The following is a 26,233-nucleotide window of genomic DNA, read 5'->3' as shown; positions in this document are numbered from 1 at the left end:
CATATAAAAAGATCAGACTGACACAGCTTCAAGATTAATTTTACTTACACTTACTACCCTACCTAAAAAAGGAGGGTTTGCTGTATTTAATTACACATTTCTCATTTTGTCTAAAAAATAATATTGGCTTTACCAAGAAAATGTTAATAAAGTAGCAAAGATTAATTTTTTATTTTCACTTTTTTATTGTAATGGAAAATGCAACCTGGTCTCCGAATAACTTCTCTGTCCCTTTTAAATATTTATTGTGATTAAGCTTGGAGGGGGGAAGCAGTAGAAGCTTAGTATTATTTGAAATATTTTCCACAGCTTTTTAAAAAGTTATTGCTCCTGGTTTCTATGGGGAAAAGTGTTGTGGAAAATATATACAGCAAAATTTCAACACAGCAATCTAAGCAGTTCTAAGAACTCTATATGGAGAGCTACAAGAAAATCCCAGACCTCGGAGTTCATCACTATAAAAGGTGAAGAAACCCACAGGATCTGAACAGGGATTTACAAACCTTCTGATCTTTGAGGGGCAACTGCACACCAGAGGCACCATGATTTGCCTTGGTATCTCTTAATCTTGGCCCAACCTAAGTGCAAAGTTATATCCTGCACATAATATAACTTTTTAAGCCTCCAGTTTTATTTGTTCTGTTTGACAACGGTTGTTTTATTTAAAAAAAATCAGCCACATATAGTTTGGATTACACTCTTCTCTTCTTTTTCTGCTTCAAAAACCCCACAAAACCTGAGAGCTGTTCTTTTAATATTGCAGGGCTTTCAAGGTTGTCAAGAACAATGCAAGATCTCCACATCCTCTAAGTGTAGAGGAGTTGCATCCTAAATATCATCAGGTAACTGAGTACTGTAATTTAAATTCTACCAAACCCATAGATCCACTTGTTCTACAGATTACAATGATCAGGCAATTCAGACTGTTCCTGTGTGTCACCCAGAAAACCATCATTATTTCTAAGCCAGCAAACCCACCAGTCAGATTTTAAACCCTCTGCAACTAAGGCAGAACTAAACTAGAAATAGGTTCATTTTCTGCCGTAGAACTCAACCAGGCACCTGCATTGTTTAGTCCCATTTACAAATTTTAGCTTTTAGATACATGGTAGCCAGAAATAAAAATTTAGGTGTCTAATTTCAGTGTGAATGCCTGGAAGGAGCGTTAGATACTAAACACAGAACTCGCCTCACCCAGGATTAAATGGCAGATATTTGATTTCCTACATCTCTGTCTGTTGGCCAGACTCCCTCTGTGGCCTTTGGAGAGAAAAATACATTTTCAGATGATTATCCTTTTCATCTTAAACTGGGTTTATAAAATAGTGAGAACTAATTCCCACCTGGGTGTGACTGTCCCACCCCATGGAGAGTGAGAGTGTCTATCTGGTTGTTACAGGCCTAAGTAATTCCCAAACATAGAATTAGGGAAGTGGTCTCTTGCTGCTCCACATGCTATGCTGCATTTGGAAATGAACCTAAATCACTGGAGCTTTTTATTTTCTTGGAGGAGGAATTAAGTCTAAACAATTCCTTGAAGTTTTTCAGGAGCACGGGGCTTTTTTTCCTGGGTTTGTTAAACAGCCCCAGAAGGACTCCTTGATCTCCCAAGGGACACAGGAGAATCAGAGGTAAAATGAAGTGAGAAACACACTGATCCCAGGCACAGTCACATGTGGGATAATCACCCCAGGGAGATGATATGCGAATTGTAGTGGTTGGGCTTGTGTGAATTATGGCAGTACCTTGATTTTGACAAGACAATAATGTGTTCCACCTCCACCCCAGCTCACCTCTGAACCAATGCTGGCTGTGCAGATGATAATCTGCTGCTGGTGGGGAAAGACAGCAAAAGTTTCCTCTTCTGGCACCCTTTGTGTGGGAGCAATCCCCAGATGTATTAAAATTTTGCAGGCTGCATCCAAATTTTAGAGGTGGGCTCCTGAATGATGGTGACACCGCCTTTCCTTGGGAAAGAAAGCACCCAGACCCAGTATTTTGGTGGTGCAGATGATAAAACACCAGGGGAAGGTGATGCAATTCAAGGAGTGTGAGTTCCATGTGGAGCTTCTCAGTTGGCACTTACCGTGACTGAGAATTTTGCTGGATATTTTTAATTTAGGTCCAGGATCTCTTTGACTGTGAAAGAATGTGCTGGCACATATAACTGGAAAGGAAAGCTCTTAGTGCATAGTACAGGCGATTTTCTTTGCTATGAAACCCACTGAGTGTATCCTCTCCCATCGTGAAAAACTTTTGTTGCCTTTTACCTTCCAGCAGCTCCACCAGATGGCGTGATGTGCTTCCAAAAAAGAAATTAAATGCACCTCCAAAACTCCATCACCACCTTCAAAATGAGAGACCTCTAGGGATTTCTCCCACACAAGGAGATAGAGCTGTTGCTGTCCTTTACCTCCACCAGGCACCACGAACACCAGGAATGGATTCTTCACTTCCACAGAAAGGTACTGTCATCTTCTTTCTGGAGCCAACAGCCAAGATTTTAAAAGCACCTCCAAAACTGAGTGTGTCAGATGATTACTCCAACCCAAAATGTGCCAGAACACAAAGCTTTTGCTGTCCTTTGCCAACCCGAGACACCTTATAATCTGCACCACTGACACTTCATCTGGGACTTCCTTTTTCAGGAGATGACCTCCCAAATTTGGATATCTCAAACCAGGTATTTTCCCTTGCAGCAGCATCTTTGTCCAGTTTTTGACATGATGAAGCTTGAAATGAGCACCATGGAGGGGAGATTATTCCCTGCTTGCTGTGACTGCCACTGCCTGGTTTCCCAAGAACTGCAGACACAATCCTGCTGTCCTGACTGGCTCTGGAGTGAATCTCTCCTTGGTAAGGCTGACTTTGAAGGGAAGGGAAAGGCTTTGTGTCACAGCAAACAAGTTGTGCTCATTAACTCCTCTGCAACAATTACACTGTGATCCAGAGCTGCAGTTCCCAATTTTAGGGGGGGAAACACAGCCTGGAAACCCATCGAAGAGAAAAATACATGATGGAAAGAGATCATAAAAAATTATTTTCTAGGTGGTCACATCTATGAAGACACAGATTTACGTGAGGAGACGGACCTGAGTAGAAACGGGAAATGCACCTCATTTCCCTCCCTGCTGCGTTGAAAGATAAGCTCTCACCAAAAATTATTGATTTACCATTATTTTAAGGGCTTTTTGCCCTTCCAAGCACAGTTGATTTCCTATTTCTTGAAGCATAATTGAGAAATTTGTGTGCAGCTCATTCTTCATTATCTTGAGGTCTCTTTAAGTTGTGTCTTGTTGTCCTTCACTTGGAAAGAAAAGGTTGTGTCCTGTTTTCCTTTACATAGAAAGAAAAAGAAGGAAGTGATGTAGGGAAGAGGAAATTACATTAATTTTGGATTAAGTCTAAACAATTCCATGAAGTTTTACAGCAACACAAGGCTTTATTTCCTGGGTCTATTAAACAGTGATTAATATGCAGTAAATTCAGCCTTGATCTCCCAAGGGGCACAGGAGAACTGAAGGTAGAATGAGGTGAGAAACACACATCCCAGGCACAGTCACATGTGATAATCACTGTCTTTTAGCAAGAACTGGAAGCACAGTATTAATAGCAATGCCATAGAAATTAAAAAAGACTAATCAGTAAGTTTCACTAAAGGTGAATTATGATCTGCTTTTGGAGGGGTCACTGTTTCATATCACACTCTTGCTTTTTCTTAAGAGAAATGTTTTTATCACTTTACCTGGTGTTTCTCCAGTTGGATCCTTCTAGAATATGAAATTATCACATGACTGAATTTCAGCTAAAATCCAGTGATAATCTATTGAATTCTCACACTAATAATAAAAAGCCCATTGGTAATTTGCACTCCTTTGCCACCTTGAATCCCACCAGCTTCAAAAACCATACATGCAAGAAAAAGGTTATTTTACAGTTCTGCTGGGTCTTTTCTTCTAAGACTTCTGTAACACACAAAAGATTTGGGAGAAAGAGACAAACAGAATATTCAAAGCCAATATAGGTCATGTTTCTTTCTTCCTTGTCCACCAGGACTCAGAAACCCTCTTCCAGAAGACTAGGACAGGTGGATGGATAGATAGACAAACCAATGCAGGTTTATACTGCACCACTAACTTTTATAGTAGAGAATGAGAAATAGTTTTTGGCCTGCCTCGGGAGAACACATTATGTTCATGAATCCATTGGTTCTGCTCTGCAACTCAGAAATGCCTCACCAAGGCTAATGATTCACCAGTTTAATGTCAGTAGACTGTAGTTGCAACATGGGGCAACAAGTTTCACTAGTTGCTACCCTGCCTTTAACCAACATTTATGCACCAGTCCCAGGTGGTTTCCCAGCACAAATAGTAACACAATCCTGCAGAGCATTTTTTTGTGTCTCAGCTACTCAAAAGAGAAAGATTAAGTGAATACAATTATGTGCATGTAATAATAACACACTGAATAGCCACGAGCACTAACAGAGTTTTCAAGCAGTTCTACAAGACAGAGAAAATTAATGGGTCGTTGAATGGAACTTATTAAAATAATCAGCTGCAGGACAAATAGTATCCAGGATAGGAGGATCAACATGTATTCCCTGTGATGGAAGGTATTTAGGGGGACTTGGATGGCAATGAAGGAATTTTGGGAGTGGGACCTGTGAGTGAACACTCTTAGCTGCAGGACTGACATAGCAGGAGACTACCAGGTAAGGGGATGGTGGCAGAGCCTTAAAATGGGAGGTAGAAGAGATGTTGCATATGAGTATATATGTGTATATATATATATGTATGTGTGTATATATATATATATATATATATATATATATATATATATGCATTTATATGTTGCATATATATATATATACACACATGCATATAACTCCATATATATATAGAGTGCTGTATATATTGTATTGCAAATCCTTTCACTTCAAAGTCAGTAGATTTGGATCCACACAGGTAGGACAATGTGAGTGCCAGGACAGAAAAAGTACTAGAGGAAGGAGAGGAATCTGAACTCCATTAAAAAGGTCAATAACTTGACCTTCAACCCACTCCCCTCGGGGTAGGGGCGGGGTGAGAAGTAATTGGGAATGAACAAACTCAGAGACCCTTTCTGCTCACAGAAGGGAAGGGTCAGGTCTGCAGAGATCTCATGATGCCCTTCACTGAACTAGTTCAACATCTAAAGGAAGGGCTTGTAGCTACTGCTCTTCTCCTGATCTGACTGGAAGGCTTTAGAAATCCCTTCCAAAGAGGGAGAGAAACAGGCCAGCAAAAAGAGGCAAGAGGCAGAAACAATCAGGAATTAAGTGACAAAGAGGGAAAGAGAGAAAGCAAAAGCCTGAAGGGCAGAGGACAGAAAAAGGCAGAGTAGGAAGCAGAGACTGGATTTAACAAAGAACACGGAACCTGCTCCTTCTTCCGATCACTGGACTGGTGAGAATGAACTGAAACCAGAAAGGACAAGAAGACTTTGAGCAGCCTGAGACACCCAGAGGGCACAGAATCACCCTAAGGGATGTGTAACTCAGACATGATCTGCTTTGTTTTAGGGTGTTGCTTATGGGTAAGTCACAGCTCACGTTCCTGTTTATGGGTCCCTGCTCTGGAGTTACTGTGGAAAGATGGAGGGGCATCAGCAATTGACTGTCTCAAAAATTTCCCTGATATTAGAAAAAAACTGGACATAGAAAAGGCACACACATGGGAGAGAATATTTGCTGTTTTTCCAGGGAGGGTGTCCCAGAGTTAAGGGACCTTAAGGTAATGAGAAGGGTGGGAATGCTGGAGGGACAGAGCAGAATTCGTGTCAGTGTGGGTATAACATGAAGCAGAGTATTTAAAGGTTCTTCACAGTTGAGTGTGGAGAAGGATCTACACCTGGAGCATGATGTGGCTTGTGCTGGAGAAAGGGGACATTGTGGTGAACATAAAGATAAGTAAGGCAATGGTACTAAATAGGATTTTAATGACTACAGGAAGTTAAGATATGAAACAATGCAGTTGGTATCACAGAAATTCAAATCTACAGCAGAATATAGGATGGAGACAGGGGAAGGTAGATAATAGGAAGTCCTTCCCCCATAGGAGGTTCAGACTGGCAATGGTCCAGGTAACAGAGATTAAAGTTGTATATGACAAAGATTCAATTCTCTCTAACTGGGTGGTTTTTGGTTTTCTCCTAGTTCCCCCAGGTGAGAGGTGAGGAAGGCTGCCTCAACTCTGAATTGTAAGTATTGGTCAAAATTGCTCCTTTTTTTGAGAAAAAAAATGAAGGACAACGGCAGTAGTGGACATGAGTGTTATGACTTGATGGTTGACATTTTCCAGAAGAGCTTATTTAATTGTGAGTAATAAAAACTCATGTGAAATTGCCATTGCTTTGAATGGGAAGTGTATTAATTACTATGTTTATTGATCAACATACGGATCATGTTCCTGCTGCCCATTTGCATAACTGCAATAGGTAATTTCAATTGACTGAGATTATGAATTTGGAATTGAAATTTCCCTGAAAAAATTGTTTGAAATACACTGCTTTGGTGAATATTCCTATCAGTGATGTCATTTGTAAGAGTAACAGATATTATTTATCACAAAAAAAGACAAAACAAATGTGGGTGCAGCTCTAAGGTTTGCAAATGGAATTGGGCAGGTGTAAATATCAGGATGACAAGAGATAAAGCCAAACAGAAGGGAAACTCTCCTAATAGGGTGATTGATGAGGCTGGATAATTGTATCCTCCCCAAAGCACAATTGAATTTCTCATCATTGTGCCACTTAGGAGCTGGACAGTAGGTGAAGAGCAAGAGGGGAGATGGGAGAAGGTAGCACAGGGATATTCCCACTTATGTGATATTCTGTGAATAACTATTTTTGTACCCTCTTCTCTTCAGCTGCTCAGGTACAGAGTGGGACCGTTTGTGGTATATCTGGTAAGAGAGCATATTTTTACTCTAAATATCTGCATCTCTACACAACTCCAGTAGCAAAGAGTGGGGTTAAATGTGACATGCTCAAGTGTGATGCCACCCCCCGCTTTCCCTTGGGATGCTCTAATGCTCTACAGTAGCAAGGCAACCCCTTTGCTACCTCATCATCTTTAACAAATGTTGACTTGCCAGCCTCCTTTTTTATTCCACATATTAATCTAGGTGTATGAACAATATTAGTAAAGCATACATGGCACACTATGCCTTTTAAAAGTCCTATTTTTTAAGTAATTTTGGTCTGATTCCTTAGTAATTCTCATCAGGATGAGATTAAAAAGGACAATAGTTGTTGACCACCAGAAGGCTGCATTAATATATATATATATATATATATATATATACACATAAATATATAAATATATATATAATTTTTAATATATATAGAAAGAGCACAGCCAAAAGATTGTGAGATCTGATTTTTCCTCACTGCTTATTGCTCATGACAAGTTTTGGTCCCTTAATACAAAGAAGATGCTGACAAACTGAAACAAGTCCATTGGAGAGCCAGTAAAAAGGACCAGGTTTCTTCAGCTTGGAGGAGGCTGAATGGGCACCCTAATTTCAGTTTTCCACTAACTAATTGGGATCTTGAGAGAAGACGGAGAGAGAGACTTCTCAGAGGTGCTCAGCAAAAGTGACTGGCCAAGTTGCATACAGAAAATTCTGATCAGACAGAAGGAAACACACTTCCACTGAGGATGGGGCAGCACTTGAACACGTGCCTGGGGAGGGGACAAGGGATTGCATCCCTGGGGAATGTCCAAACTCTGCTGGATAAGAGTTTTAGTGTTTAGTGTTGAGATCAGACAGAGATGTTAAGGGGTGTCCTGCAAACTAAATCTCTGTGTCCTAACTCTGTGTGCCCCCCCTTTGCAGGGTGGTGGTGGTGGTTGGGGGGCTCCTGCTCCTCTGTGGGCTCGTGTCTGTCTGCATGAGGTGCTGCTTCCACTGCCAGCACACAGGGGACGAGTCGGGGCCGCAGCCCTACGAGGTCACCGTCATCGCCTTCGACCACGACAGCACCCTCCAGAGCACCATCACCTGTGAGTTGGCTTTCACCCAAGATGGGGCCTTCAACATGCCACCAAGGGAGGGGCTGCACTGGCCAAAGTGACACCCCAAGACTGGCAGGGAGATGTTCACAGCACAGTGGGATGGAGGGAAAGTGGCTTCTGTACATCCCATTCTGTACATTCCACAAAATCAGGTGCTGCAAATGCAGCCAGATGGTGGATCCAGTTTGGGTGGAATTAGGGCAGCTACAGGTCTCAGTGGCACTTCAGGAGAGAGTAATTATGGGATGTCCTTGATTGGGTTTCACACACACTCCTTTTCAGGAAGGCTGAAGGAGCAGGAAAAGGAAAACCCTGGGGCTGTGGGGACAGAAGATCCTGTGCCTTGCAGATGGTCTCTAATCACATGATGCTTTCAGGATGAGGCAAACGGCTTTTGTGTCCTCCCTTGCAGCTCTGCACTCTGTGTTTGGGCCTGCTGCCAGGAGGATACTGGCAGTGGCACACTCCCACAACGCTGCCCAGGCAACACCACCCCTCTCAGCAGCAGACACTCCTCCAGTGTACGAAGAAGCTCTGCACATGAGCAGGTTCACGGTGGCCAAGGCGGGGCAGAAGGTGCCAGACCTGGATCCTGTTCCAGAGGAAAAACTGCAGCCACCTGCTGAGGGCAAGGATGCCCAACCAGCCCTCCCAGGACATTAGTGACTGGTTCTCCTTAATGGCAAGTAACACAGAATAGTTACATGCAAAGACTAATTCATCCGGGTAAGGTTAGGAATCTCAGATTAAGTTCCTTAGTCTAAGGAGAAAGGGGGGAAAATTAACTAAAATTCAAAATATTTTCGGATCTAGCATAGATTGATGGCTCTTTCTGACACTTCCTTGAGATGATTTGGCATTCTGCAAGTCAATTTATTACATACACACAACTCCAGTATCACAGTTTGCACAAATAAGCAGGCAGCAGGATCAAGGTGCTGAGCCATTTTGCAGGCCAGGGACCTGCAGGGTGGTTGCAAATGCAGTCCCATTCCTCTTGCCTCCAGCCTAAGTTTCCTCAGGATGGCAGAGAGGTTTCCAAAACAAAAGAAAAAAAGAAGAAAAAGACATGTGAGAAGATCTATTAAGACTCAATAATAACACCAAACTTCTGGAAAGTGCCAAATATTTTTTGTAAGTTTAAAAAAAAAGTAACAATCTGCATATAAACAAAAGACATCATATATACAGACAGTATAATATGCAGTATGTGCCCTAAATGCCCTGCAGGATATACAGAGTGAAGCCAGTCTGGTTCTAAATAGGATATATAGCAATTCTGAAAGAGTAGTCACAAGCTCTTATATTTGAATTAAAAACACCATATACATGCCAACAGATCAAAACAAATGGAGAAGCAAGAGCACTACCCCTGAAATAAAGCTCCATCATATTTTAATTGCATTTCTATTGTATCATTTATTAATTCCTAATGTTACTGTCAAAACCAGACCTCTTCCAGTAAGGCCATTTAAAACATTTAAGCCATTCCTCAGACAGAAAAGTTTGTGAGTCTGTCCTGATTGATAAAAAAGATAAAAAGAAATATTAATCAAATGGATGAACATGGGTATGGACCATCTGTAAAATGTTTTCTTAGCTTAGGCACTCAGGACAAGGTGAGCGTTAAATTATAGCAGTATTGCCTCTACCCAGGTTCAGCTCCCAAAAACAGTAAAGTAGAAGGACATTCAAATACAAATGATAAGTAGCCATGAATGAATTGATGTGTATGTTGAGGTTGATATGAATGCACATGTCACAGATATCACATCTTTCTGAGACACCTGCAAGGCTCTTCTTACTGAAGTTCCCAAATTCTCACTGCCCCCAGAATGCTGGTCTTCTTTCCTGTGCAATGCAAAAAAATATTTTGTAGATAGGGAGAACAAGGACAACATTGGACAAGGTCCCAGATATGTTTCGGAACTTAACTGCTGTGAGATTAACCATAGAAGATTTTAGAGAAGGCTGATAAGATCACTTCAGGAGTTGAAAAACGCTGACTTGAACAACAAAAACATCTTTGATGATGTCCCAGACCTTGCCCAGTCACAGGAATTTTGTGTCTAAGGCTCTTGATTTCCAAGGTTATAAACTTCTTCCAGAATTGTCTAGTCATTGCCTGACTGTGTCATTAGTGAGTGATAAACTGGAATGGAGTAAGGAAGTTTATGGCCCTTGTGCAATACATCATGCTTGAATCATAGAAGAACAGAATGATTTGGCTTAGAAGAGACCTTAAATATCACTGAGTCCCACCCCCTGCCATGGGCAGGGACACTTTCCACTAGACCAGGTTGCTCAAAGCTCCATCCAACCTGACTTTGAAATAATAATAACAACAGTATTTGGGGAACATCTTGAGGAGTGACCCACTATATCAGCTGCTCCCTGAAATCTGTTCAGCCCTGATGTCTCCTCCAAGCTGTAGAACATTTTCCTGGAAGGCTCTTGTTTACTCCACAGTGAAATCCCAAAGCAAGCAGCGACACTGGAGTCTGCTGAACGTGCGTCAAGTGCTGTCAAACCCAGAAACTTCCTGGAAGTGTTGGCAGTGGTTTCCAGGGGGAACGTGCTGTTCCTACTCCACCTCCTGCCTGTGAACACGGAATTGAACACACGATGGCAGCGCTGCTCCACAGGGCATCAATCCTGCCTGGCATCTCGGGGATGAGCAATTTTAACAATTCACCATAGTAATTACACCGCAATTCCACCCCCCACCCCCCACCCCCCAGTGTGTGCAATAATAAGGGAAGTTTGAAAATTCTTCGTTTTCCTCTCCTCTGCTATCTCAAATATTTTAAATTCTATGAGCTTTTTTTTTTCTTCTATGTATTTATGGAATCGTCTTTAAATCACAGAATGTTCTGAGTTGAAAGGGACCCACATGGATCATCAAGTGCATGGCCCATATGTGGATCAAACCTGTCATCTCAGTGCTACTAGCACCGTGTTCTAACAAACTGAGCTTGCTTCTTTCTCAGTTTCAAGGGGAAAAGTTACAGGCCACTTGCACCCAGAGCTGGGCATTACCTGCTGATTTCTATGTCTGACCCTCAAATTCCTTCCCATCTGCTCACATCCTTCTTTTCTCATCTCACTCCCAGTTTTTAGGTTCTATGCTGGTACCCTTAAGGGTTTTTTACTGGCAAGATATCTAAAGTATTTCAAGTGGCAATAATGACAGAAATAACTTCAGTTGCTTGAGGATTGTTTCCTACTAAACTGACTTCAGATGAGCTCTCTGAGCACATAATGCCCAATAAAAATCAGACTTAAACAAACAAAAAGCAGGAATACTCTATTTAACCACAGAAAGTTGTGTAAGAAAGCAAAGACAAGGCTCTTGCTCACAGATCTGTTACAATTCAAAGTTCTGTCCTCTGAAATAATCCAAAAATGAGGATAGAGTCAATAAAGATCACAAATATTTTGTGAGAAAGCAGGACCACAGCCCATAAAAATACAGCAAGTTTCCTTATTAACAGACCTAAATTGCAATTTGCTGTAATTTGCTGCTTATCATCCTGCAACAAGGTATATTCCTTAATCTCATAATACCATTTGTATGCTTTTAAGCAATTTGAGCAAAGCTGGGCCATACAATAATTTGGAGAGGAATGAGCAGCTTTTTTGTGAAAAATAAGAAACTAGAAAATAGAGTAGTGAGGCAGCAGTTCAGCAGAGACAACACAGAGTCCTCTTCTGGAGGGAAGGAAAATATACACACAATTAGACATTGTTTGCTGGGGGTGACGAATCCTGTGCCCTCATCCAAGGCCAATGTGCCCAGACTGGCTCTGAAGTCACCAGACCAGTCGTGAGGGGTTTGGGAGAGACTGTGCCAGGAGTGGACATCAAGAACAGAATCACAAGTGCTTTCAGGTACACCATCTGTAGTTTAATCCCCATTCAGAGTACAAAGTAGAAGTTTCCCGACAAGAGAGGCTTTGATATGCTGAATCTACAATATAGACTGTAAAAAAATTAAAGTCAGCCTGTGGAGGCACAAATGAAGTATCCCAAGGGAGGTACTAATGAAAGAGAAACCCAAGGGAGTCCAGACTTCCAAACAGCTGAGCAGTTTTGCTGAGCTGGAGCCCTGTTTGGTACAGCACAGACTGCAAACCCTGCCCCCAGGTTCTGTGCAAATATTTTTATCTCCTGCTTCTATGGCTACAGCATTGGCAACGCTTGGGAAATCCCTTTTAGAAGATCCCTCTGTGTGAGCAGAACACACAGCAGCACAGGACGTGCTCAGAGCTGTTCTGACACTCTGGGTTAAGGAAAACTGGATTGTTTTGATAGCCTGTGGATTGTGCTGGCAGTCCAGGGAAGGAAAACTGGCCAACACCACTTCCAGTTCCTCGTTCTGCACACAGATTCATAACATGGGGCTTGTCACATGCCCATGGCATGACATTTCAGTAACTCCGAGTCAGATGTTTAGCTGTTTGTCCCTGCTCCTGCGTGTGTCATCTTCCTGCCTGCTGTTTTGCCAGTGATGTTATTGTTGTTATTGAAGCTGGAGGAGCCAGCTGGGAACTTGGTGGGGAAGCAGGAGGAGCGAGTCCTGTGGCTGCTCATCCAGGGCTGCATCATCAGAGCAGGAAGGGAACAGTAAGGAGATTTGTGAACCTCATGTGGGATTTTGTTGAGGAGAAGTCACCTAGCAATGCACTCCCAGGCCATGTCTTTCCATCAGGGCATGTCTTTTTATTTTGCTGCCTCCTGGCATGTCTTTCCATCAGGACTGGGAAGAACCCTGAACCTTCTCTCTGGTCTGTCACCAGAAATTCAAACCAAACAAGGCTCAACTGCCTCACGTGTAGTCCTGGGGATGGAAACAGCAAAACGTTGGAGCTCAGTCTGTTAAAATGGCCAGAATATGCTGGTGGGTGGGTGAAACGGGCTAGAAAACTTCCTCCCTCTCGACCTTGACCACACTGTGCTGTGATGCCATCAGTTCCAAGCACAGCTATTACAGAATGCTGCAGTGCCACGAAACCAGGATTTTCCATGGGTCTGGACCTTGGAATTCCATCAGTCTTGTGCTATTCACTGTTGGACTGAGCAAAACCAGTGCATCCTTCCAACTCAATCCTCTGATATGACCTGGCAGCTACGGGAAAATATTCACATGTCCTGACACAGACTCAAAGGGGCAGTGGGGCCATCCCCCCGTGACGTCACGGCAGCAAGGGGGTCCTCTGTGAGGTCACGGCAGCAAAGAGGCAGCTCCCCGTGACGTCACAGCGATCTGCGGCACAGCGGTGCACCTTCCCTGTGACGTCACAGCGCTCTGCAGTGCAGCAGGGTCCCCAGTGACGTAACACCTCTCCACACCACGGCGGCAGCAGGGGGTCCTCTGCGTGACGTCACCGCAGCGGAGGTGAGGAGTGGGGTCATTTCCCATGACGTCACAGCTCCCCACGGCGCAGCTCGGCAGGAGAGGAGCTCCTCCCCGTGACGTCACAGCGGCAGCGGCGCCCCTCCCCGTGACGTCAAAGGGAGGCTTTGCTCTGGCCCGGCGGCGGGGGGAGGGATCCTGCGCAGCGCTCGGGAGCGAAGGGGCATCCCGGCAACCATGAAGTTCCAGTACAAGGAGGACCACCCGTTCGAGTACAGGAAAAAAGAAGGCGAGAAGATCCGCAAGAAATACCCGGACAGAGTGCCCGTGAGTGTGCGGGGGGCGGGCCGGGGGCGGCCCCGCAGCGCCCCTTTGTTCTCCCTGCCCTGGTGCTGTGCTGCATCGCGGGGGGATCGCGAGATGCGGGGATGCTGCGATGATGCCGCGATGTCGCGATGCCCCGATGCGAACTGTGCCCAGCTCTGCATTGAGTGGGTGGGTGCGGGCGGTGAGACCCCTTTTTTTCTGGGGTAACTCCCCCCCGCGGTCACTGCCCATCATTTTCTGCGTGGGGAAGGAGCTTACCCTGTGTAAAAATGGAGGAGAACAATGAGTGGGTTAAGCCATCACGGGAAGCATCATCCGCCCCCGTGTCATCGCGTATTCTCCCCGTATTTTTATTTTGCTGCCTCCTGGCTTGTCTTTTCGGTATGGTCTTGCTCTGTTCCTTTTCCTTTGCATTGAGCAAAAAAATTGCTCTTCTCAGTCTTTTTGCCCTCCTTGTGGGGAAAATGTCCCTTGGAATGCAAGGTCATCCAGCTAAACTTTGCTTCCTCATTCTTAGGTCTCATTGCTGGGCCTGTGGAAAACTTCTGCCTTTATAATTATTAACAGTAATTGGGGGGGGAAAAACAAACAAACAAAAGAAATGACAAATCTAATTAATCACGTTTGGGGATTCTTTTTCTTTTAATAAACATTTTGCACATATTCTTTCTTTCCATCCCCACTGGAGAGGTCTGCCCTAGATTTACAGCACTGCAAAAAAACCCCCTAAGGATAAGGGGGAAACACTTACCAAACCCCATGTTTTCCCTGCAGGTTAACAGCATATTTTTCTCTTGGGAGTGACCCTCAATTGGACTAGAAACAAGTGTTTGGAAGGCAATATTTGGGTGCATTTGTTTTTTTGGGATGCCTGCCATGGCACAGCAGGTTGAGCACACGGGGAATCAATAGTGAGGCGTGTGTGGTTTGGTGTCCATGGGGAGGACCTGAAGTCAGGCAGGCTGTAAATTGAGGATTAACATGACAGGTTGTGCTGCAGAGAGTGAGAAATGTGGCTGGAAGAGCCTGTGGGGAGCCCAGGACCAGACCTGATCTGGCAAGAGGTAAAGGAAGTCATAGAATCATAGAATGGATTGGGTTGGAAAAGACCTCTGAGATCATCAAGTCCAACTCTTGGGCCAACTCCAGTCCCTTTACCAGATCATGGCACTCAATGCCACGGCCAAGCTCAGTTGAAAAACCTCCAGGGATGGGGAATCCACCCCCTCTTCTGGGCAGCCCATTCCAATGCCTGACCACTCTCTCTGCAAAGAATTTTTTTCTGCTCTCCAACTTCAATTTCCCCTGGCAGAGCTTGAGCCCGTGCCCCCTTGTCCTATTGCTGAGTGCCTGGGAGAAGAGACCAACCCCCTCAAGACAGGGGGTGCATCAGCAGATCTTTATAAAGAAAACCAGGACCAAAATAACAGAGTCTGCTGGAGTTCAGGATAAATGGAAATGCTGCATGGCAAGGCCCACTGGGGATTATTAGGGGTAGCCCATAGTCAGAGCTGCACAGGAAGCAATTAATGCAGCAGCCTGTTCTTCACTCCTGTCTCTGCCCTTCCTGACAGCAGGAGCCTTGAGGATGTCACCCTTTGGCTGCCCACACTGCAGTGCCCTGCATTCTGCTGAGATTTTATTGCTGGCACAGTCCTGCATTGCCACAGCCACCACTCAGCAGCAGCAGCAGAGGTTCAGATAATCTGTATCTGCCCTCTGGATTATCTCTGTAGGGTTTTTTGTGTGTGTCAAGGGCTTAGTGCTGCAGAAGAAGTAACCTGGCACACTGACTAGTTGCTGGTCGGATTAGCAGGGCACCTCCATTCCTTCCCTGCCTCTTTGCAGGAGGGAGATCTCTCTTAAACTCACTGGTGATCTAATTTAAATCTTTCCTAAATCTTCCCTGGGGGGTTAGAAGCCCCAACAACACTCTCACCTCTTCCTCACAGGCATGACTTGTTTTCCTTTATCATTTAGTGGTACATTCAAGCCTGGGTCAGGGGAGTCACAGCCAGAAGTTCTGCCTGTCATTAGTTTTTTTAATTAGAGGCAAGAACTGAATGTTTCTCTCCACTGCAGTTTTATTGTGTTAGATATTGCCTTGCTGTGGATGTGCTGGTAAAAAATGTGCAAAGTGCTGTTGCTGTTCAGTGAGGTTGTGGAACTGTCATTCCTTCACAGCACTTACCAACTGCATCTTGCACAGAAATGCATGTCCTATCCCACAAACTTGTGCTTATTTAGGTGCTTGAAATTCCTGAAATAGTAGATACAACTGTGTTTCTGTTTTAAAATCAAACTTGGAAATTTCAGGGGGTTTGGCTGTGTTGGTCACATTCAAATGGAGCACAGGGAAGAGATGTCCAAGCTGGGATCTGTGGGAGCATGGAACCCTTGGAAATTAATCTCACAGATTGAGTATTTACAACTACAGGGTCTAACAGAATTAAAAAGTTGGGGAAGTTGATAAAATCCAGCTTTAGATTGAGTTTGGATGGTCGAAATGGCTTCTGCAGAACAGCAAGCTACATAGTTTGAATCATGTAATGTATTTATTACCAGTTCAAAAAGACATATCACAGAGGGGGAAAAGATAGCCTGCAGTTTTTTTCTGCACGAGCCTAGTATTTCCAAAGGTTCCAGTGCAAGGAGATCAGGTCACTTTGGAACACTTTCTGCTTCTGAGGTAAACATTTGCCTAACTCTGCTAACAAAGATTACCTTGTAGTAGAAGGTCTCTTGGTCTGTTTGACCTTAAAGCTGCTGAGCTTCATAGTTTTCTATGTTATAATGGCATTAAAATGTAATGAAGATTAGTATTTTGTGTTAAAGATCTCTGTGGGTCCAGTGGCCCAGATACTAGGCTGGTTTTAATTACTGGATATTTATATAAATAAGGAAATGTCCATGGCTGTATGAATTATGGAAAATATCCTTATAGGATATGAATATCAGAGTAAAGGTGACTAACAAGGAACTAAAGATTTAATTTTTTTTAAATTCCCTGATGAGCTGTAGTTTGCGTTTAATTCTTTGCTTCATTCTAGAGCATTTGATACTGGTGAAAGTAGAAATTAGGGTGTGGGACTACTGGGAGTAGGGCTGATTTTGTGCAGTTTGGAACCGTAACCTGGAAAGTTTAACTTACTTGTGTCACTTCTTGTGTTCATGTCTTGGCCTCCTACCAGCTGCTTCATAAAAAATTAACCTGAATTGGGAGCATCAAGGTGTCCTGATTTTTTTTTTCCTCAGCCATTATGGCTTATTTTTATGTCTGTGCTGGACTCCATTTTTCACTCACCATATTTACTGCTGCAGTCCTGAGCTTCCAGGACAGCTATTGTTAGTAATTTTAAGTCAGCTTCTCACCTATCTCTTCTTAAATGTTGTGTATTTGTTATAGATTAAATTAATAGCTATAGGCCTGTTAGCACCATCAAAGGGTAATATCCACTGCTGCTTTTTGGACCATTTTGATTTATGATATTCATATTTGTTTCTTGCTTTCTCTCTCTCTCTCCAGGTAATTGTGGAAAAAGCACCAAAAGCCAGAGTACCTGACCTAGACAAAAGGAAGTATCTTGTGCCTTCTGACCTCACAGGTAACAATGTCTACCTCCTTTCTTCCTGATTTTCAGTGAGAAGGTTTCCTGATTTTCAGAAGTGCTTTTTACTCTATGATGAGCACAAAGAAAACATCCAGTCAGGCTCAGCATCTTACCTATATCCCAGTTTGCTGTCCTTGTTGTATTTATGCACCTTACAGCCTGGATTACAACATGCAGAACTCCTTGAGCTCCTCTGAGGTGTCCCACTGGCTTGGGTGACATGCCTGTGTCACAGCTGAGCTCTGGCCATGATGCAAATGTCTGAATTGTGTCTCATGGGCAGCAGCACAACCATCAGGCAGTGATGACCTACTGCAGAGTTGCCAGAGGCTTTGTTCCTGTTGCAGGAAGAGACAAGTTCTTGAAACAGTCCCATCCTTTTCCACCCCTGTGGTTGGAGTCATAGCTGCAAAGTTCCCTTTCTGAATAGTCAGGGTGATTTTGTGTGTGGTTACACTTGTTTTCATTGAAGAACATGAATGAGTTAAAGGAACAGCATTTATTTTTCTTGCTGTATATAATGAACTACGAAACACTTTCTTGCGCAACACAGTTCAAGGATTTATTTTTCAGGAATGGTATGACCAATTGTACCAAGGCTAAATTCTCTGAGGTGTCTCTGATCTATGGGATTTAAAGGGGTTAAACTGGTTAAAGGACTTCTCACCAATCCCCTTAGTAGAGCATTTCTCACCATAGTATGGAGTGTGGATTTAGAGGGTATGAGGTGTGTACCTGAGAGCCTGGCAGCTCTCAGTGGATTGACTGCTCATGTGGTTACAATCATGAAATTACTGCTTTCTTTCACTGCCTTTTTTTTTTCCTGCATTGTTCATTTCCCCCTACTTTTTATATACAGCACATGCCCTCTACCAGCCAAAGAAAACAGCCATGGTTAGGGTTAAAATCAAAAAAGAAATAGCAACAGAACAAAACCCCAACCAACCCAAACCAACCAAACCACACCAACACCCAACATTCGTTCTGCATCTTAGGCATTCTCTGTTTCTCTTTAGTTGGTCAATTCTACTTCTTAATCCGAAAGCGGATCCACCTGAGGCCAGAGGATGCCCTGTTCTTCTTTGTCAACAACACCATCCCTCCCACCAGTGCTACCATGGGCCAGCTCTATGAGGTGAGTGTGGCCTTCTTCTCTTGCCTTTGGTTGGAGTTTGCAGAGGAATGCCCTGCTCAGCTGGCAGTGGTCCAGCTTGTTCACAGATACCTGAATGTGGACCCTCTTGCCCTGAGCTGCATCCCATCACCTGTTCAGGGAAGTTCCATCCCACATTTAGGAGCCTGGGGAGCCTTATAAACCCAGCTAATTGTTTGCTACTTCAAAGGGTTGTGGGAAATTGTTGCCCCAGCAACGTGTCGGTCCTGCTATTTTAACAAAGCATTGAAATAAACCACTATATTTCACAGGAAGGATTCTGTCTGGGGCAGGGAGGGGGCAGAACACAGGCACTGGCTTTCCTGTTTATACCAGAGAGATTTCCTTTCAGCCAGCAAAAGAACACAGTATCACTGAGCAACCAATGTCTATAAATAGGTTCTTAAGGAACACTTACTCTTTGCTTAGAATTCCTTTTCCACTGCTTGTGCTGTGGAAGTGAGGACTGTGTAGGATGCTGTTAACATTGCTGCCCACTGTTTCTGCTGAGCAGTGGTGTTTGATCGACCTTACAGGCATATTCAATGCCCAGCAGATGAATATTGCTCATTTCTACAGCCATTATGTTATGGGTGGTTTGCAGCCTGCATTGATTTCTCCTTGATTTCTCCTTCTGCTCTGTTAAAATGTGTTTTAGTAAAAGGGCTCCAGCATGGTGCTGTGAGCCTTGTCTGACCTGTCTCTCTTTGACAATAACTGGACACTTCATCAGTATGGGGAAGGGTGAAGATAAAAAAAAAAAGGGTGAAGATAACACAGGCAGGGAGTTTTCCAAATCTGAACACATGGGAGGGAACTGTCTGACTGTCCAGAACTGAGGTCAGAACTCACACTGCAGACTTTTTGTGTCAGTCAATGTAATCACTGAACATCTCAGCTCTACTGCCCACATGTAAAACAGGTCTTGAAAATACCGGCCACTTGTCAAAGTGTTCTGAAAAATTAAAAATACCACCCAGAGGCGATTTTTGACTTGTTTAAGGCCATCCAAGTCTCTGCTCTTGATGTTAAGACCATACGAGTGCTGAGCTGTGCTGCACAGCTGGTTCTGTTGCCTGCTTGCAGCAGAATCTGGCTGTGGCTCTTCAGGTAAAACTCACTGTGCCCAGAAACGTGTCATGCCTGTATTTAGAAGTAGAGCTGTGGCCACAGAGAGGGAGTTGGGAAGCAAAGTCTTCAATGTAAACAGGGAGAAACAGAAAGGTTATACCCCCTGGTTACAGTGATCTCTGGGCTGGGCTTTTTCACATGTGGGGAGTTCCAGGGCTTTGCTTTGCTGCTTTATCCCCTTCTCCCTTGCAGGATAACCACGAGGAGGACTATTTTCTGTACGTGGCCTACAGCGACGAGAGCGTCTATGGCAAGTGAGCAGCAGCCCCTCAGGCCTGCAGGGTGGATGGACTGATGGATGGGATTGGCAGGGGAGGGGTTGTTGGAGAGGCAGGAGGAGGAGGATGCATGAGAAGAGGGAAAGAACTGGAAGCGAACCACCATGCACACTGTCATCAACTTCCATGCATTAATTATAACCATTGTTTTTTTCAGTTGAGGGGAGGGAGGGTAGGGGGGGAAGGGTGAACTGGAAGACTAACGGGGGGTTCCACACTGAGGGATGGGGAGACTCCACTACTCACAGTTCTTCTCTTGCCACAGCTGGAAGTAGTTAGCTAGGTCTGGAGGCTCCAGGAGAGAGGCTGGGCAGAATGGCCATTTCCATGCAACCCTTTCAGTGGATGAAGAAGGCATGCCATGTATTGTACACTGACCCTGTCATGTGCACTCCTGTGAGCATCCAGTGGCCTGTGAAATACTTCACTCTGCTCTCACAAGGCTGTCCTGCCCTGACAGTCCTCACTCTAGCTGCCACCTATGAATTTTTCCAAGGGTATTGTGTTTCCCATCACTTCCATCAGTATTAGAAGGGCTGACTGTCCACCTGTATTAGAAGGGCTACCTCTGAGAGCTGGGAACTCCCCAGCTATGGGACATGAAGGTTGGGGAAAGGAAGGAAACATATTAATTTTTTTTTCCTTTGTTGCTTTAATTGCAACTGCTGGACAAAAAAATCAGAGATGACCCTTTTGTTCTTTTCAGTGAAGTCAACTGATAAACCTGTAAGCACAGGGCTAGGAAGGACCTCAAGAGAAGGACTAGCCCCCACCAGCTCTGAGGCAGGACTGGGTGTCCCAAACATGTCCACCATGGCTGCTCAGCACACTTGTTCTTACTGAACTTCACTGAGGAAGAGCCTGGAGGCTGCTGGGATTGTCTGTTCAGTTCCTAGCTAGCCTACAAGTGAGATTGCTTTTCCTGATACCTGACTTGTCTCGCTTGCTGTGCATTAAGACAACTGACTCCTAGTGGTCTTGTTATTGGTGAGCACAGAAAATTATCCATCAGTGTTATCCTTGCACCAGTCTGCTGCAGATTTGAAGGTGGCAGAAGTCCTGTGGGTTCAGCCTTCCCTTCCATGTCTCATCCCTGTACAGCCCTTGTACCACATGCACAAGTGGAAGAAATCAGTCACTGCCACAATGTGTTTTGCTGGCTTTTTATGATTGGATAACAGTGCCACTCTTTGCCACAAGAGAGGTTGTTTTAGACTTGAAGGAGAATAGATTATCTGTAGATTTTTTTTGTTTTAAATAATTATTTTATTTTAAAGCAGTGTTGTTCTTAGAAAGGTGCCAGATGGGTGATGTCCTGTGCAAGCCTTATGCTGTCATGCCAAAGCAGTTTCTTCCCAGTGGCACAAACAGCAGATTTGCCCATAACTGCCATAACTATGATGAAGGAATGGGGTTTGGAGAGCGAGAAATTTCAGGAAACTTCTGGGGTCTCATCTAAAAATCAGAGAACTAGACCTGAATTGCTATAAACATTCCTGCATTTCAGAGAGGGACCAAGAGGGAGGAAGAGACAAGGATGAAGAGTGCAGGCAGATTCCAAAATAAGTTGAAGGTGTTTTCTCTATTAGTTCGATCCCAGTGCCCTGTGTTCCTCAGGAATGAGAAATCAAGATGAGTGCTCCTCTGATTGTGGGAAAGAGGTAATCAGGTTTCAGCCTTCTCTGGGTGTTGTTATGCAGAGGTACATGAGGCAGAAGAGCTCCTGGGAGTGTCAGAACTATGTGAAGGTTGGGGAAGGCAGTTTGGAGAGGCAGGAGGGGGGTTATTCCCTGTGTGGAGTGGAGAGTGGCAGAAGAGTGGGAGACAAGGAAGGAACCACAAAGGGTGTAGACAGGCTGGTCATAACGAGGGAGCAGAGGATGAAATGGTTGGTGTAATATCCCCAGTGTTACATCCTGAACTCCAGGTTGGCTGTTCCATCATGTGTTCATCCGGAATAGTGTTTGGATGAGTTGCACCTACTGCCAGCTTAGGTCACTTCAGTTTTCTGCTTGCACTGCTCAGTCCTCTCTTTGAGACTCAACTACCAGGCTCTCTTCACAGCCTTTGGGTTCAAATCCATATCAGTCTCATGTTTTGGGAAGCTCTGAGTGTTGTGAAGCAGAGAACAGACCCGGAAGGCTTTCTGGGGTGAAGGACACAAGACAGGCAGAGGGTGTGTATCCCTCTGCTGCTGTCCCACCGAGCACACGTGGTTAGGTGTGCTCAGGGGAGAGAGAGTTGGCATCTGGGGTGCTTGGTTGTGTGTTCAGACCTCTCCTCCCGCTGCTGAGTTTATAAATGACATGTGGGACTAATCACAGCTGTTTGTTACATGTAGAGTTTACAGTTGAGTTCTTTTAACAGTTCTTTTAACTGGATTGTGGCATTTACTTCTGTTTTTGTGCTAGTCCGGTATTGTACGAGGCAATGATGGTAATTTTTTTGTGTTGGTTAGCTGCAGGTTCTTGTAAAATAAAGTTCAGACTAGAGCTTAATCAACCTATCAATAAAGATGCATTTGAAAATCACAGATTGGTCCAAAATGGGTGACTGGCATTTCTTCCCAGCGTGGGCGTATAAATAAAGGAACAGCTTTGCCAGAGCTGTTGCTTGATGTTTTCCTGACAACCCCAGATCTACTCAGTCCTGTCTACCAGGAGAAGTCACTTAAGTCCTTTTTTTGGTGACACTGTCACACACACACCAAGCTCTGTCCTGCCATGCCACCAGTGGGAACTTTTATTAGACCAGGATGATGTGAGAACATTCTAAGATGCAAAATGGATGCAGCACTGAGGTGTTTTCTGACATTGTAAGGCCCTGAGCAGTCCTGACCAGCTGATGGGGCCTCAAGGACATCACCAGCCACTGTCTGTGGCAGTGCCATGGCTGAGAGGCACAGACACAAAGTGTGCAGGCACATTTATCCCCATTTACTGTGTGATTTGCCTGGGCCAAGTGTGAAACGAGCCTGTACTCAAAGGCTGGGTCATTTATATCTGTAACCTGTGCTTCGTGGGTTGTAGGAATGGTAGCAATGTAGAATGTAGCAATGCCTGGGGGAAATGATGGGCTCAGCTGCTTTAGGGAGGCTAAGGAATTACAGCTCTGTCTTGGTCACCATCACTGCACCCACCATCCTTCCTCTACTTTGCAAGAAAATACTCTCCTGGAGCAGAGACTGCCTAAGGAAAGAGATGGCCTGAGGTATTAGGGCCTGACAGCATCACTGTGAAGGATATATATGGGCTGACATGAAAGGTCCAAAATTATGCTAAACTCTGATGTTTTCACTCTCAGAAAACAGTCATGTACAGAATGGAAGAAACACTGATTAAAACAGAAAAAAGACTACCAGAGGGACAAAGTCCAGCTCACTGTTGTCACTCAGTCTCAGAGAAATGCTCCCCCAGGATGAGCCACAGAGAGGGCTTAGGACTGGCCCAAGCAGGACTGGCTCAAGCAGGACTGACCCAAGCAGAGCACAGCCCACCACAAACAGCCGGTGCCCCAGCTCATACTGCCAGTCTTTAGGAGGATGTTGCAAGTGCCAAGGATTTGTGTTCTGGAAGCTTGCAGGCATTCCAAAGCACAGCTCAGGCCTGGATATACAAGTGTTGCAGGAAATAGTTAATATTCTCCTGGAAAAGCTGGATCTTTCTGTAAGGTAAGAGTCTGATTCTCCCTTACTTTACACTGGCCAATGTCATCTGCATGTTGTATTGTTCTTTGGGAATTAAAAGGTTGTTCATAAATGCTATAAATAGAAGGATAAATGCTATACATGGAAGCAGGAGGAACAAAAAGATCCTAATTTTCGAGTGATGACATTGCTAGAACTTCATTAAGGTTGAATGGAGTGGATTGTGAGCTGAAGGGAAAACTGATCTGGTTCATCTCCTGTCTAGTCTCTATTTCCCTCCACAGCTTAGAAGAGTCTTTGGCAGAGCTCAGCACCCTGTTTTGGCTTTTTGTCAGAATTCTCTCATCCCCTGAGCCATCTCCTGCAGTGTCCACACACCATCCAGGAACCTACAGAGCTCCCCAGCAGCAGCAGTCCCTGACCCTCACCATCCTTGAGCCAATGGATAGAGCCCTTTGAGGTTTGGTTTTGCTGCCTTGCTTCTTGACTCCTTTGGAATGGTTTTCCATGTAACAGTAGCCCTCTGGGAATGCAAATCCCTACATTTATAAATCCCTACAATTTGCAGAGGATGTAACTTTTCGCTGTATGTTGGGGCAAACCCATCCCCATCCATGTGTGTTTCCAGCACAGGAATAAAGGGGAATAAAGACTGGACAGGAGATGAACCAGATCAGTTTTTCCTTCAGCTGATAATCCATTCCATTCAATCTTAATGCAGTTCTAGCAATGTCATCACTTGAAAACTAGGATCTTTATGTTCTCCTCCTGCTTCCATGTATAGCATTTATTTCTCTATAGCATTTATTAGCAATCCTTAATTCCCAAAGATACTTGGCAGCCAAACAGTGAGCAGGGCTGAAAAGTTCCTCACATCCCATGACATTCCCACAACAAATACACTCCTGTCAACCCACCACCTTTGTGGCAGGGCAAGGGAGTGAACAGTTAACACAGGGATGGGTTTTCTTTCTCTTATTCTGAGCCCAACAGCAAAATAAGCTTATAATTGGAGGAGTGGTATAACCCTGCAGATATGAAGGGCAATAGAATAAAGCTTTTAGGATAGAAAAAGCAGAGAACAACAGGCAAAAAAGCCTTTTAGAATGAGAGCCAAGAAAGGCAGGAATCGGTCAGCAATGCACCATGCAAGAGTGTGTGGAGAAGATGGTAATACAGATTAGAATAATCTAAAATAAGTATTGTTCCATTTTCCAGTGGGTGTTCAGAGGTGACACTGGAATATTTCAGATCTCACTGTGTTTCTTCCTAGGGACATGTAACAGAAATGAGCAAGGACAGGGCTGATATCACACAGTTTGCATTTTATTCCTTCACACTCGTAAGTTCTAGATGCCATTTTTAGCTCTTTGAAAAACATTGTCTCCAGCCTGCACCTGGGGAAATACAGGTGCACAGATGTTCACAACTGCTTGTCCTCCTGATTTCTACACTTCTAATAACAAGCTTAAGCTCTTTACACAGTCAAATTTGCAGTGGGCATTCTGTATATTCATATTATCTTTCCTTGATGAAAGAAACCCTTTATCATCTCTGGGAACAGAGCATTGTAACATTTGGATATTGTGGCCTTGGAACAGCTCTGATTTCTTTGCCAGAACCAGCAACAAGGAGGTGGTTCCTGCTCCTGACATAGTTCCAAGGAAACACTGCTGGATTGTCTCTGAGCAGCAGCTCTTCAAAGCTCATTGTTACATTTATCAGTGCCTTCTTTCTCTGGAACAAAAAAAGGAGTCATGGTGCAAGTCTGGAAAAAATAAAAATGCTTTTTCTTCTTGCCATTTCCATTTTGTTGGATTTTCTGGCAACTTAGAAGTATTTAGCATCTGCTCTTCTGTTTTATTATGAACATGTTTCCCAAAATTTGCAAACTTTTGACTGTTCCAGAAGGCAGAATCAAGTGGATATTTGGACCAATTTCTGAGCTCTTGAAAAATCCCAGACCTGTTAAGGCAGGTTTGTATTTTGGCATATTCTCTTACTGTAATATTTTCATATTTTCCCAGAAATCAGACAACAGACAGAAGTGTGACATCCCCTGTGGAATGGGATTTAGGTTGATGGAGTGCAATGACACTTCTCTGTGGCTTGGACATCTTCTCTGCTTCTGCACCTGGTGTTGGGTTGTCCAAGCTACAAAAATCTCCTCTCTGCAAAGGGCTCGTTGTCCAAACCTGCTCGCCAGGGAGGATCTGAACATGCCACCCAGTCTAGGAGCATCTTCTTGAGCAAGATATAAAGAAACAAGTATCAAAGGCTGTTGCTCAAACAGGTTAAAGGAAGAGCAACACCCCCAAAAGGGAGGAGGGATGTGAGGAGACACATGGAAAAAGTCATTGCTGCGGTCATGGAATAAAATTGAGTTGGGGGAAAGAGGAAAAAAGCTCTTTACAATAAATATTTAGAAATATTTATTTAATTGTTCACTTTTCCCCCACCTCAGTGTTCAAGTCAGTAACCAAAAGTCTGCACTATTTGGCAGTAAGTTAATTTAAATAAAATTCCTGCTGCTTTGGCCATGACCAGGAAGTTATTCCACTTTGGAAAAGCATCCAAGACCTGCCTGGTGGCACAGCTTGGAAAAAAGCAGCAGTTCCAACTCAGCTTTAGCCTTTTGTGTGATGGAAGTTCCTCCCCTCAGCAACAATTGG

The 26,233-nt window shown here is 44.0% G+C and overlaps 2 protein-coding genes and 1 long non-coding RNA gene across 4 annotated transcripts; all 3 read left to right on the top strand.

Moving 5' to 3' along the window:
* Window positions 1-771: 771 nt before the first annotated feature.
* Window positions 772-2,850, top strand: LOC139669363 (uncharacterized). The gene is made up of 3 exons (XR_011697252.1): window positions 772-842; window positions 2,278-2,465; window positions 2,700-2,850. It is a non-coding gene; the product is annotated as an uncharacterized lncRNA (long non-coding RNA).
* Window positions 2,851-5,084: 2,234 nt separating this feature from the next.
* Window positions 5,085-11,318, top strand: TMEM52B (transmembrane protein 52B). Of its 2 annotated transcripts, XM_071549825.1 has the most exons (6): window positions 5,085-5,577; window positions 6,197-6,240; window positions 6,909-6,947; window positions 7,881-8,047; window positions 8,472-8,741; window positions 10,529-11,318. In XM_071549825.1, exons 1-5 carry the CDS (start codon window positions 5,530-5,532, stop codon window positions 8,720-8,722), a joined length of 549 nt encoding a protein of 182 aa, XP_071405926.1. In that variant the 5' UTR covers window positions 5,085-5,529; the 3' UTR covers window positions 8,723-8,741; window positions 10,529-11,318. The 2 variants fall into 2 exon arrangements, with proteins under 2 accessions (XP_071405926.1, XP_071405925.1); XM_071549824.1 differs by lacking the exon at window positions 10,529-11,318 and having other exon boundaries at window positions 8,472-10,516.
* Window positions 11,319-13,550: 2,232 nt separating this feature from the next.
* On the top strand, window positions 13,551-22,448 carry LOC139670196 (gamma-aminobutyric acid receptor-associated protein-like 1). The gene is made up of 5 exons (XM_071551570.1): window positions 13,551-13,742; window positions 17,269-17,347; window positions 18,370-18,488; window positions 19,830-19,891; window positions 20,622-22,448. Exons 1-5 carry the CDS (start codon window positions 13,653-13,655, stop codon window positions 20,632-20,634), a joined length of 363 nt encoding a protein of 120 aa, XP_071407671.1. The 5' UTR covers window positions 13,551-13,652; the 3' UTR covers window positions 20,635-22,448.
* Window positions 22,449-26,233: the final 3,785 nt, after the last annotated feature.

The sequence above is a fragment of the Pithys albifrons genome, chromosome 3, assembly GCF_047495875.1.
Source record: "Pithys albifrons albifrons isolate INPA30051 chromosome 3, PitAlb_v1, whole genome shotgun sequence".
Lineage (NCBI taxonomy): Eukaryota > Metazoa > Chordata > Aves > Passeriformes > Thamnophilidae > Pithys > Pithys albifrons.
This window is presented reverse-complemented; position numbering and strand designations above follow the sequence as displayed.